General features: G+C 37.5%; 1 protein-coding gene across 3 annotated transcripts in view; it reads left to right on the top strand.

Moving 5' to 3' along the window:
• The window catches only part of nipal2 (NIPA like domain containing 2), a 41444-nt gene that overhangs the window by 14705 nt on the left and 13025 nt on the right, over window positions 1–13714 (top strand). For 2 of the 3 annotated variants that reach the window (XM_023331035.1, XM_023331036.1), the window contains 2 exons: window positions 8230–8298; window positions 10205–10373. In XM_023331035.1, the coding sequence (XP_023186803.1) occupies window positions 8230–8298; window positions 10205–10373 (238 nt within the window). Of the gene's footprint in view, window positions 1–2950; window positions 2984–8229; window positions 8299–10204; window positions 10374–13714 lie in introns of all 3 variants that reach the window. The other variant, XM_014470399.2, reaches the window with a different exon arrangement.

The following is a 13714-nucleotide window of genomic DNA, read 5'->3' as shown; positions in this document are numbered from 1 at the left end:
TCTGTCTCACTCTGTTTCATAACTCTTTATGTTTTGCATTAATATCAATGCTACAAGCAACTTTAAGAGTTCACTTTTACATAACATACCTCGATTCTCTGCCAGTCAATAAGCAAAAGTTTCCATCTTGCTAAATATATTCAGATTTAACACCCACTTGGTGCACCATTTGCACATTTTTTGTGCCCCCAAAGCGCAGAATACATTTTGATTATCTAATTGCCCTACATCTTTGGAGCTGTAATTCATTTAAGTTTCTAAGAATAGCCATTGTTTATGCTTCTGGCTGATGTCTCTACTGGCTATTAGTTCAGTGTCTTGATTTTGATCGAAAGCCCTGCTTAGTAAACACGTAGTTGGGGGTTAAATGTTTTCAGAATCTGAGGAAAAAATATTTTTAGATTTTCCAAGTCCACCAGGAATGCTGATGCATGATTTCTTACAATTATCAAAACCAGCGATGACTATCAAGAGTTTTCACGTCATTATTTCCCCTTCGCTCTTTGATTTGACTCTTTCATCCTATGTGCTTCTCCACAGCACTTAGCAGCAATGAAAAAGATCAGCCCGTCCCATAGAGAGACAGTTACCTATTGTCTTTGGACACAAAAGGCCATGCTGTCTCTATGTCTGTCTGTTGGTCTGTCTGTCTCACTGTTGGTCAGTGTCGTACCATGGAGTGGGATCAGTTCCTCTCATCTGCCTCGAAGCCTGCACAGTTTTACATTCAACTACCCTCTTAGTAGTAAGGGTGGGCATTTATTGTATCGTTTATCATTTATTGTGAAACATTTATCATCATGATAAGAATTTAGATTTATTGTTGTCACAATAAATTTCACTTATGAATGCTTTTTTTTCCCACTAAAGTGTCAATAAATATCAGCAAATTTGAAAATATGGTTAAATTAAGTCACTCTGTGCAATTTGGTGACATAAAACAAACTTCTTTAAGTAATTCATGGGAATGTTTTCAAAAACAATATTAAAGTTTGTATTGCTATGGATGAGTTTCCATGGAGAACCAAAGATTCCCAAAAATAAGTAATAAATAGTATTTTTTAATCATAATATTTCTTATCACAATACCACAAAATATTGCGAAACAAATTCTTAAGTTTATAACATCCACTCCTCCTTATAACATCTAAGTATTTTGGTTTGAGTTTACATACACTGTCCATGAGCATCACTCTTATCTTAGTTTGGGCCTTTTAAAGATTTAATTCAGTAGTTTGAATGATTCAGTGCACAACAGCAGTGATTTGTACAGGGAAAAAAATGGGGGCAAAAGTTTACATGTGTTGTAGATTTTTTTATGATTACACACACAAGCAGAAATACTGTACACATAATCCTTTGGTGTTAGACGTTCAGCTACAGTTATTTTCTGCCTTGATCATTTCTGTATTTATATTCTTATTTATTGCCATGTTTGTTCATAATTCTCAATGTTTGTGTTTTTGAGTTGTTTCGTCAGATTAGTATTTCTGTTAACTGTTTATAATAACCTGGAGCTTCTTTTCCCCCCCAACTCATTTCAGTTTGTAATTTGATCCGATTATAACCTCAGAAACGTGACATACATCCTCATTAATCCTTCTTTAAATGTGCCTTTGTAAATTGTGCCTTGAATTTATTGTACTGTAGTTATCAGCTTCCTTCCAGTATACTCTTGGCTACTCTTCTTCTGAAATATAGTTGTGCTCATTTAAATTTCTTGTTTTCTGGCACTGATCTTACATACATTTAGCACGTTTTAAAAGGGTTTATATCTGGCGCAAAAGCTTTATGTTAGCTAGAGGGTAAGTTTAAAAATGTTTTTTTTTTTGTATTGTTTAATCCATCATCTGTAGTGCACCAATGCCACTGGTGGCAATACAACCCCCCAAAAATGTAACTTTTTAAATTAACTTAAATAAACTCTTGGGTTTAAAAGTTCCACATTGACTTTTCATTTTAAGTTTTTAGTCTTTTTCACACCATAGTTTCAACCAAGAACCCCCCTTTTTGGACCATTTTTTCATTCCTCATGCCAGTTGATACACCAACATAACTAGGCTCAGATTGGAGACTCGAGGGGCCTTTAACTAGGCAGCTTCAATATGAGGACAGGCTGTAAATGTGTGTTGGGCAACTCTCCTTATCCTGTAACACGGTAGCTGTCCAAATGCATTTAGCACTTAGATCAAAGCGAAAGTGTTGTTACCACGGTAACATATTTTTTTCATCAGATGGATGCAGGAGGATTATAAAGTTGAACTGGCTCTGCTTTGTATCTTATCAGACTTTTTCCACAGTCCCGTCTTATCCTTACATCTCATAGATGGGATAGCGTAACACGATCAATCAGCGTTAACTCCCGATTTCAGTCGAAGGTCCATTATCATTTCACCCAGAAGGCATTTGACTTCTCCATGTAGTCATCTGCCACCATGTCAGTTCAAGATGATGTAAAAACACTTTCATTGTGAACAATTTCAGCAGTTTTCAGTTCATGACAAACTTCAGTCTTGTTGAACATCCCAAACAATTTCCATCTATCTCAGCGGGGAAGATTTGGGTGTTCTTCCAGACCTTGGCAATAAAGTTACAAATGTGACTAATTTGTCCTTATATGTATTAATATTTGAAAAGGTGTGTTTTAATGTTTCATTGACATGGCTAAATGTCAAGAATTTATATAATATTCAAGCCCAGGATGACTGGATGGCAGCTTCTCATCATAAGTGTTGTTCTTGTTTAATCCACAGATTTTTATGAACATGGTTCAGGTTAAGTTGATGGTAAATGAATCCAACTTTATTTTAACATGTGTGTGATCTAATTTAGATGACACAGTTGAGTTTGGAAATCACAGAACTAATTTCTCCTCTGGGACAGTAAATAAAACCAGCATACGTGAACAAACTTTCAGTTTCTTTTCTTTGTCTTTAATCCTGATTTTCAGGCCTGTTGGAGTTGGAGCACAGCTCACGTTTGTGTAAGTATGTCTTCAAAGTGCCAGGTAAAAAGACCACCAGGATATTTATATGATGCCGTTTTAACTTTTAACTAAGCACGTGTTACAATGTCCTGCTTTGAATAGTTTACTCTGGTATTTTATGAACCGTATTTGTAGAATAGTGAGTGGTTTACAGTGCAAAAACCACAATCACTGCCACATTTAGTTAGGGCTATTAGAAATTAGGGGTGCACTGATGAATTGACCCCAATTTTTTTTCATTTTGGGTGATTAGTGATTGTCCGATGCTTCCATGTGAAACCGATCTTATCCGCCTCTGCTAAGGTCTAAAAATCAGCAGCTGTTCCCTTTTGCTCTGCTGTGTGAGAGGACTGACTGATTGCACCGCCCATCAGATCATGTCTGCACATGCATGGCTAACAATGGTCACTCCATTGTTACCAACTTAGCGATTTTTTTTTTTCTGTTGCCATATTTGGTGATTTTAGTCTAAAAAATTATTAGCCAAAATTAGAATTGACAGATCACGCTTTTTAAACATTGGTGATCGTCCAGAAAACTACAATCAATGCAGCTCATTAGAAATGCAATAAAAACAAGAAATAGATACACAAGTTTAAATTTTACTGTGGATCTAATCTAAACGGGGTCAAAATTAGGTATTCAAGCAAACCCAGCTTTTAAGTATAGTTGAGAAATTGTCCAGCATATTTGAGATGTTAATCTTTTATTTATGTATTCAAAAACACTTTGGGATGATTATCCTGTAGGAATACTCAATCATGACCAAGTCTGAAAATGACAACATAATCCTCTGTCATTGTTTTCAGTCCATTAGTGGGGGTGTATGTATATATTTGAGCCTCCATGTTGGAGGAAGCTCAAATATAATGGAAACCAAAACCAAAATATTGCAAGAACAGAGTGTTTTTAACAGATTAGCTAATCCAGTATTGTTACTTCATCTGACCTGTTCTGTAGGTGTTTAATCTGCTACCTTTCCACAATTCTGAGCATAAAAAAATTGATATCTTCCCCACTTGGTCCTGCTTGGAAGAAAACACCCCTCCAACATAAGGAGCTTTCCTGTCTCCTGTTCTCTGTGTGTAAAGTTTGCAATGTTTGCTAAGTAATAGACCCTCCCAGTGTACCGGCCTCGGCTGCTTTGTTTGCTCTTCCTGTGACAGAAAAAGCTCTCTCTCTTTCTCTCTCTCCCTTGGTCTTCCTCTGCTGCTTGCTTTCTCTTTCACACTTTCTCTTGTGAATTTGTCTCCCTCAGTGAGTAGAGCATTAATCTTCCGCTGTTTGAGTGAGGTGCTTGATTTCTGCTGAGACCCCCCTCTCTCTTTTCCCGACTGTACTCCAAAAGCACACCTCCCGTCTTCATCAATAGGCAACAAATAAACAAAGGAGAGCATAATTCCCTGTAATTAGTTGAATTCCGCTCGCCGGCACGCTTGGTATGACGGGAATGAATCCAGTAGAAGATGAGATGAATCCCTGCTCACACTTTAAATTGCTTTCTCCAGTGTGAGGTGTGTGAAATGAACTATCCTCAGGCAGTTCATCCACTACCCTAACACCTTCTCGCATGCGCATGAAGTCTCGCTCTTCTCACACAAGGACTCGTTCTGCCCTCCGGTTCCTCTTGGTATTAACCTGCAGCCTCTTCAGACCCCTCATTCAGTCTCTTGGAAAGCCTGACAAGGTTATTGATGTTGACTTAGTGCATTTGATGGAGGATGTCGTACATCTCCCTGTAACTCAGCAGCACCTACACTGAAATCCTACCCCGATTTAGGGCTGTAGCCAATTTTAGTAATTGATTATACTATCAATTACTCTATTATTTAATCGATTAGTCTGGTGATTAATCGGTGATTAATCTTAAACAGATTGACACATTCTGCATATTTTTCATTTAAAACCACTTGGGCCAAAGCCTTTTTGTACAATATTAGAAATACATTAAAAGATACTAATAAATAAATCGTTTTTTTTTTTATTAGGAAAATAAACATTTTCTTGCCTAAAATCCAATAAGAGCCTTCATTTAGTGAATACTTGATCACCAAGGATGCATCTGCTTGATTTAACCACAACACAGTGTAGGGCTGATTTATTAATTATATATATATTTTTGAATGAGCTGATTGGATAGCGAAAGCTTCTTAATAGGAGATTTTTTAAATAGAATTTGAGCCAGGTGATATTAAAACTATACCACTTACAGAGTTCTGGGTGGAACATATTAATATACAAAGAAGCTTTTTCATCTCGACTGTATAATGTTTACATTTTTGTATATATTGTCAGCAAATGGCATGTTTTAGTGTCATAGTCCAGTTGACGATTAATCAATGACGAGATCAGTTGATGATTATTGGAATAATCAGTTATAATCACAACAAACTGGTTGTGTTTATAATGATTAACCATGATTAATTTATTATGTTTAATAATGGATAAATAACGATTAATCAACCATGTCGATATTTGATTAATTACGATTAATCATTTGAGCCCTACTATGATCTATCAGTCTTTCTGGCTTAAAATGGGAATGAAGTGCTGCAACCTTCCTTCCCCCCACACTCAGAAACTATTTACCTTGACTTGGTGTTGGTCCCTCAGGAATCTTATCAGCACTCTGCCCATCTGCTCCCCACCTCCTCCTCCAAGAAATCCTGTTTCCCTCTCGCACACTGCAATCATTGGGGCTTATATAGAAAAACAAACAGACTGATGTCTAAATCCTGCTGTGCTCTGGCGATGTCTCATCCCGGCTCAGGTATGTTCCAGGTCAGTGGGCTCATCATCAGACATGGTGCCAAAGTGAAAGCAATGAGCAGGGGGTTGAAATTATGGGAGCAGAGCAGAAAGATAAGACTGAATGTGAATTTCAGATCATCCATAAATCCATAGGGCTTTCAAAGGAGATAAAAAGCACTTTCATGCAACACAGAGCAGTGGTTTTACTGTACAGCGACGTACAGTATGTTGAGTGGACTTACAAAATTATGTTGCGTAATGAGGAGAAAAATCAGAAACAAATAGAAATGGGCCTGGAGTTTTAGGGAAAGCGACAGCTAAGTCTCTTGTTTCATTCGTTCTGCTGGATCTTCTGGAGTGACTTATTCCTTTTCCTTATGTGCACAGCTTACACAAGATGGCTGGAAGTGCCTTACAAATGTCATTGTAATATTTTTGTTGGACTGGAATGTTAAAGGGTTTACAGTTAACTTGATACAATATTTAAAATGTATAAAAATAGCAAATAATTCAGTTTCCTCTCTGTATATTTTGTATAGTTTTGGCTTAATTACAGCTCTGACTGTGGTGTTCTTTCAACAAGTGATCGTTTTTGGGGGGGCGGTCTGTAAACTCCAGTTAACAATTAATCAGTTACTAAATTCACTGAAGATCCTTTTAATCACTGATTATTTGTGATTAATCTGGTTAATCGTCTCAACCCTATTTCAAAGTGAAATTCAGGTTTTTCAATGTTGAATGGCAATAAGTTGGCATCAGTAGATGGCTAGAAGTTCAATTTAACAAATGTTAAATTACAAAAACTCAAAACAACATGTAGTAGCAACTTTACCACGCAGCAGTGATTAGTTTGTGATGTTCTCAGAAGGTAGTTCAAGTTTTGTGTCTTCTGGGGAAAAAAATGTTGCCTTTAGCAGAGTCATACTGACAACATTGCGGTTGTCTTAATGGACCACTGAACCTGAACATTGACATTCTCCTCTCCTTCATTTTTAATCTTCTTAATCTGTTTTCTTCTCTGCATCTCCTCCGCTGCTCAGCTTCATATCCTTTTGCTTTATTCCTCATATTTGCTCTGATTGGGTTCCCGTTTCTAGTTTCCATCATTCAAATTCCACCCCCAAGCTGTTTGGATTCCTTTATAAAGTTTGTCCTCCCACACCCAGCGGTACATTTATGACCTGAAACTGTTTTTCCACCTGGCAGCTATTTTTGTATGTGAAAAATGTAGCACAACATGTTCTTTTTTGTTTATGAATGAATGCTGGGCTGGCTCAGTAAGCCACAGATAGAGGGAGGTTTTCAGAAAAGTCATTTTTCCTGCTTCTCTTAAACATTTCTATGTTCAACAAATAGTCGTCATTTCCTAAGCTTTTTAACATTAATACGCTTTAAGGAAACAGCCTCAAGGAATTATGTTTCATTCGGTCTGTTGAATAGAAAACAGATTATCCTGCATGAATAATATAAATGTAATAGCAGCATGGTAGAGGTGTTAAACTGCAACATCAAATTGCGTTTGTAGTAAAATTGGTTCAGAGTGAAAAATGTTAAAGAGCACTATAACATAAAAATCACTATGTATTTCTGATTTCTTATGCCCGTTACTTATATTCCACAACAAATTATTGTAATTTTATTTGTGCTTGTTGAACAACAAAGTAAAGGAGGTGCAAAAAAAGCAGGCAGAGATCAGGACTTAAAAAACCTTAGGTCATATTTCTACAATGATCATTAGGGGCATTGTAGGTAGATAAAAAAAGAGTAACTTTCTAGAAAAAACAAGGGCATTTCTGAGTTTGAAAAGTCAAAAATTTGCTTGGAAAATCTCAGAACCTTTGAGATTAATTTCAAAAATTTCTAGAAAAAAGATGGAAAAATCTGAGTTTCAAAAGTCAAAACAATTCCCATGTTTTTCTAGAAAATTTCTGAGATTAAGCTCAAAATGTCTGAGTTTTTATTTTTATTTACTCTTTTTTTCTCTCCTTGTCTACAATGGCTCTAATATGCCGTTGTACATTTGTGATCAGTTTTAAACCTTTTGCCATTTCTTTAAGTTCAGTTAAATATGTTTTGGTTCTACAATACCTTTTACTTCTTTTGGACTTTTAAAAAGTCCTGAACCAGTGTTAAGACCAGAAGTGTTGGAGTATTAAAGAGTTCACCGGCCTCCATCTAAGGTGTCGGATATCATGGGAAAACTACGAAGGTGAGGTGTGTTTGTGTTTTTGTGTGTGTTTCGTGCTTCTTTGTGACCACTGACTTGTGTGTGCGTACAGTCTGAGAATAAAGATTTTAATGTTATTAAACGTCAGGAGCCTGGGCTCCACAGGAGGCTGCAGATTAATACCTCTGAACAGAATACCAATGGAAAGACGTTCTCTGTGGTTGACATGGAAACGACAGATGTGACAGCTGCAGGGAGTATTATGGGTTGTTTGACAAGTGGAGCGTTGCCTAATCTTCTGCCTGTTTGCTCTTTGTTTGCACAGAACTATCTCCTGGGAATCATCATCTCCATATGTGGGAATGTCCTCATCAGTGTTTCACTCAACATACAGGTACGGAGCGCCAGCCGACAGCAGGAACGCAGCGCCTCTGAAGGTTTATCTTGCCCGACCAGCTTTCCTCTGATAGTTTACTCTGTTTTCGCGAGGATTTTTGTAAACCTTCCCTGAGGCACTGACTGTGCACCTCCTCTCAGGCTCTGAGCAGCAGAAAAGCTGCAGGCCTGTTTTTATTTTAAATCAACATACCTTCATGTTGATTTATCTGTGCAACCAACAGATTTTTACCTGTTAAGAAGTGATGCACAGTTGGAACGTGTGGATGATATAACTATAGTAGTAGGAGTTAACCTACTCTTACTAACGCTGCATCTAATGGTTATTTTAGTAATCAGTTAATGTATCGTTTATTCTGACGATTGATCAGATAAAAGCAAATGGCACGTTCTATAAGATTTTTCATTTAACCACTTAAGCCTTTTTATTCAATATTATAGATACATGGGGCGTGCTGTGGTGGCGCAGGAGGTTAGCACGCCCCACGTTTGGAGGCCTTAGTCCTCGACGCGGTCGTCGCGGGTTCGACTCCCGACGACCTTTGCCGCATGTCTTCCTCTCTTTCCTGTCTGCCTACTGTCATTAAAAAATACGAGCCACTAGCGCCGCAAAAACTCTTTGGAGAAAAAAAATAAAAATAAAAAAATATTATAAATACATTAAAAGATGCAGTCATGCAAAAAATATAAATAAATAAGAAAATGAACATTTTGTTGCCTGTAGTACAGTAACATAGCATTTCCTTAGTGAATGCTTGACATTTGTAGCAAAGGTTGAAAAACTATTTCTAAGATCAGTATCTAAAAAGTCAGGACTTTCTGCTTTACTTAACATCAAATACATCTCTAGACTGATCTGTCAATTTATTTTTGGAATAACTGATTAATAATTAGATAGCAAAGGGTGCTTAATAGGAGTTGTTTTTTTAACAGAATTTGAACAAGGTTAAGCTAAAACTGCAAAGTGAGGAGATTTAGGTAGAACATACTTAGATTCTTTTTTTTTATCATAAATTCATATATATTACAGTATAGGCTTAAGTGCTGAGAAAGTCTTGTTCTTTCAGCAGATGCCCTTTATAAGTGTAGGTACTCTAGATAACAATTAATTGATTACTAAATTAGCTGACAGTTATTCCAATAATTGATTCATCAGGACTAATCCGATTAGTAGCTTCAGCCCTAAACTATAGCAACTCTAATGCTTATCCACACTATTTCCAATTAAAATGCTTGTATTCCTCTCTGAGCTTCTTGTTGTTTATATACAAGTCATTTTTCTGAGTAAATATTATTCATCAGGAACACACACACACACACACACACCCCTTACCTGTCGTACTGACTGGAGTCCAGAAACATTACTCATTTCATGCCCTGGTGTTTTTCTCTTGCTATGTAACTTTGATCATACCTGCAAGGCGCCTTTCATGCTGAGCTGCTCTCTGTTTAGCAGTGATAGCAGGCTGATGTGCAGACGTTTGCATGGTTTTTAGGAACAGGACGGAGGTGTTAGGATTACAAATGTTTTTGAAGAGGTTGCTCGTTTGTCATCATTAGGCAGCGGAAGCTTCCAAAACCAGATTTATTAATGATTGTTCAGCGTAGCGTGTGTTCGTGTCATTAGAACTGTAAAGTCCCACTTCAATGACTTACCTAATTGGTGTCATGCTTCTGCCTGGATACAATTCTAATCAGCCGAGGGTGTTATGGTGTGTTAACAGTCACATTACATCCGATCTGGTCCTGTATTGTTTATTTAATTACATTTCCTTTTTTTTTTTAAGCCTGAGTGAGACTGAGAAACTGTTGTGTAGTTTTGCATGCTGTGCAGCTCTCTGGTTTAAATCACTTTAAATGATCGTTCCCCTCCTCCCCATCCCACCCTTTTTTCCTGGTGGCAGAAATACGCCCATGTCCGTCAGGCTCAGCGTGGCTCCAAGCCGTATTACACGTCTGGGATGTGGTGGTCTGGTGTCGTCCTGATGGGTGTCGGGGAACTGGGGAACTTTGCAGCCTATGGTTTTGCCCCAGCATCGCTGATTGCCCCACTGGGCTGTGTGTCTGTGATAGGTGAGTCTGCTTTTAATCTCTTTTTACTTTTCTGAAGGGCTATGAGAGAAACTTAACTACAATCACATAGGCACAGTCAGAAATTTGCAAATGTTTAAACACTGATATGCAAATGAGTAGGTAACTTATACAGGTGTAGCTGTATAAGCTACACAATATTCAAATAAATTTGAATATTGTAAAAAAAAAAGTTAGTTTCAGAAAGTGAAACTTGTATAATAAATAGATTCATTGCTTACATGGAAACCCAAAATTTAGTGTCTCAGAAAATTAGAATAATGTATTAGATTAATGCAAACTTTTTCCTTTAAAATTCATAAGTTCCATGTTATGCCCGACACAGCTTTCTGGGAAACTCATTTTCAAAAACTGTGAATGTGAGAATATGCGGAAAATTTTCAAAGGGTATGAATATATTTAGCAAAATACTGTAAAAATGTTCCCAGAGTTTCTGAATGTTGAAATTTCACCTGCGCTTTATTGACTGATTTGTTCTAAACTCGAAAAAGATTCTTCTGGGAAATGGGCTTTAAGCACATTAAATGCTCACTGTTTCTTTAACATTTCATATAATTAGTTGGAGCAATGCAGCAGAAACTTGAAATCACAGCAGGTTGCTCTGTAGCTGGACTGTAAGCGGTTCTCCCATCTCTAGTCGCTTTTAAGATTAATTTGGACATTTATATTTTATCGGTGACCCAGGAAGTCCAATTACCGCCAACTGCATAAATCTTAACATTAAGCCCCAAAATGATCTCTCTTCTTCTTTTTTTTTTTTTTTTTGCAGTTTGAATGAAACATGCCGTGAACTGGGCCCAGATTCATTAGCCTGTCAAAACAGAAGCGGCCGGCCTTGCTGGCAGCTGCTTTAAAAGCGGGTTAAATATTGAACAGGTTCACTTCTCACCTGCTGCCACACATCACTCACTGACCTGGAGGTGGCGGAGAGTCGATGATATTAACGACAGCTATTAACCCGGTGCCTTGAACGATTTTCCCCGTCTCGCGAGCGGATGAATGGTTTTTATAACGAGCTAAACAAAACCACAAATCTTGTTAAGAAGGCTTGGAGCTCTTGCTCGCTGTATTTTTGGTGTTCGATTTGCTCCGGCGAGCGGCCGCTTGAAAAATGTCTCTGCCACAATAAGTGGACTTAATCGCTGTAAACCACTGAGAACATCTTTTGTCAGTACGAAGCTGACCTTACTACAGCTTCTTTTCAATCTGTGTAAAAAACACAGGTTTTTAAATTTAAACATTCCACAGTTTGACACAAATGGGTGTTAAAGGGAGCTGCCAAGCTAATTAATTTACCAGAGATAAAGAGGAGAGGAAGTTGTCTGCAGCTGTGGCAGGCTCTGCTCTAATCGTAACTTTCACCTCACACTGACTCACACACTGGAAAATGAACAAGCGCACACACACATGCCTCCACAGCTTGTTCATACTTAAGGTGATGTGTACACTGTATTTCTAAGTTAAAACAAAAAATTATTGTGATTTTAACTCAGAAATTATAGTTCACCAAGTAGATTTAAGTGCAACAGACAAGTTGTCTAAACACTGTTTTTTAGGTTCTGAGTGCTCCTTAGACATGAATTGTAAGTAGTTATAACTTATTTCAGTAAGTTAAACAACATAAATTCACAATACAGAAGATAACTGTCTTCCTGTGTTTGAATTTTTTTGTATTTATTGGAGAATTGTTTTATTGAATTTTTCACTCACATTTTCAAGCTAAAATACCTCATTTTAAGTTGGAGGAACTTAAATTCTTGATTTACCTTGCATGAACAAAATATCTAAACTCATCACAATGAATTCTGCTCAGAAACATTTAGTTTGAACAAAGCTTAAAAAAGAGAAAACATTTTCCTCAGTCGTTTCGATCACACAGCTGAAACAGAAATACATGTTTTCCTTAATAACACACAAGATGCAGGTTACGGTAACACACTTCCATCTCAGCACATGATACAAAAGCATGCCGCTAAGCACCCTGGGAAAAAGTCCCTCACTTCCACCTTTTTTTTTCCATTCAGTTTTTGTTTTTTGTTCAACTTAAAAACCTCCATTTACTCAACTCTTAGAAATACAATAAAATAAAGTTTTAAAAAAGGTAACATAACTACGTTTAGCTTTCACAAACGCACATTTAAGTTCAAAATGTAAAACGTGCTAGATTTATTTTACTCAAATGGTAGTGGATACTAAACACGACTAAATATGGCTCAAATGCTTTCCAGTGTAAAAACTCTCAGGTCTGACAGACTTTCCCGATCAGAGATGCTCCCTCCATTAACACATGCGTTCTCCCTCCTGCTGCGCTGTTGTGCCCGTTTTCCTAGAGCTGCTTGGCGGCTCGGTGGGGGCTAGTGGTGGGGGGATACAGGCAGTGGGGTGCCTTTTGGTGAGTAAACGAGATAAAACCGAGTAGCAGGTCCCGTTGGAGACTAAAAGGAAGTTGGATGAGTGGAAAAACAGAAGAAGGTGATGGCGGAGGAAGATGAATTAATGGAGTGGGACAGCAGGTGGAGGTTGGGTGTGTGTTGAGGTGGTTGACAAGCAGAAGTTGGGAAGGAAAAGGAGAGGATTAGGGGAGGAGATGATGTCATCCCGCTGTCCATGCATGTCACGCCGGCACTGCGACGCTCCGTGGAGAGCAATTACTGCTGTCCTGTCTGTGGAGCTCTCTCTATTAGGACTGACAGCATCATCCAGAATTCAGCCGTCCTCCTCAGATATGAAGTCACTGCATGTTAAAGAACGGGAAGACATGGTGGAAACGGCTGCAGAGCTGCAACCACTGCTTAAAGTGTGATGTTAGCACTGTAATAAGTAACTTTTATAAAACATATAATTTTGACAAATTTGTTAAAACTGTCACCATGTGGTGACAGTATAAATATGAGAGATAATCTGTGAAAAAAGTCAGTCTCCCTCACCACCTCCATGAGCTATGACTGCCGTCTGAAGAGTCAATCAACCTTTATTCATATTAAAATCACAAATTTAAATGGATTTTGTTTGAATTTTGCTATAAAGATCAGCACAAAGCAACTGTGAAATAACAAATAAAAATCAAGGCTTTTCATTTTTTAAAATGCAAATTCAAAAAAGTGATGCTCTCATATGTTTTTGGACTTCTTTACTCTGATACTCCTGAAAAACATCTAGTCCAACTTGAGAAGTTGTAGACTGAAATAAGCCTAAGTCTACCTAAAAAAAATCAATCAGCTGATCGCCATCGCACTAAAACCAGGGAGATAGAGCTTAGAGAATAATCTTTAAAATACATCTGTTAGTTTATAAATCACTTAATATATTTTGCTCAACACCAA

The sequence above is a fragment of the Xiphophorus maculatus genome, chromosome 3 (assembly GCF_002775205.1).
Source record: "Xiphophorus maculatus strain JP 163 A chromosome 3, X_maculatus-5.0-male, whole genome shotgun sequence".
Classification (NCBI taxonomy): domain Eukaryota; kingdom Metazoa; phylum Chordata; class Actinopteri; order Cyprinodontiformes; family Poeciliidae; genus Xiphophorus; species Xiphophorus maculatus.
Note: the sequence above shows the minus strand (reverse complement) of the source record. Positions and strands in the feature narration are given on the sequence as shown.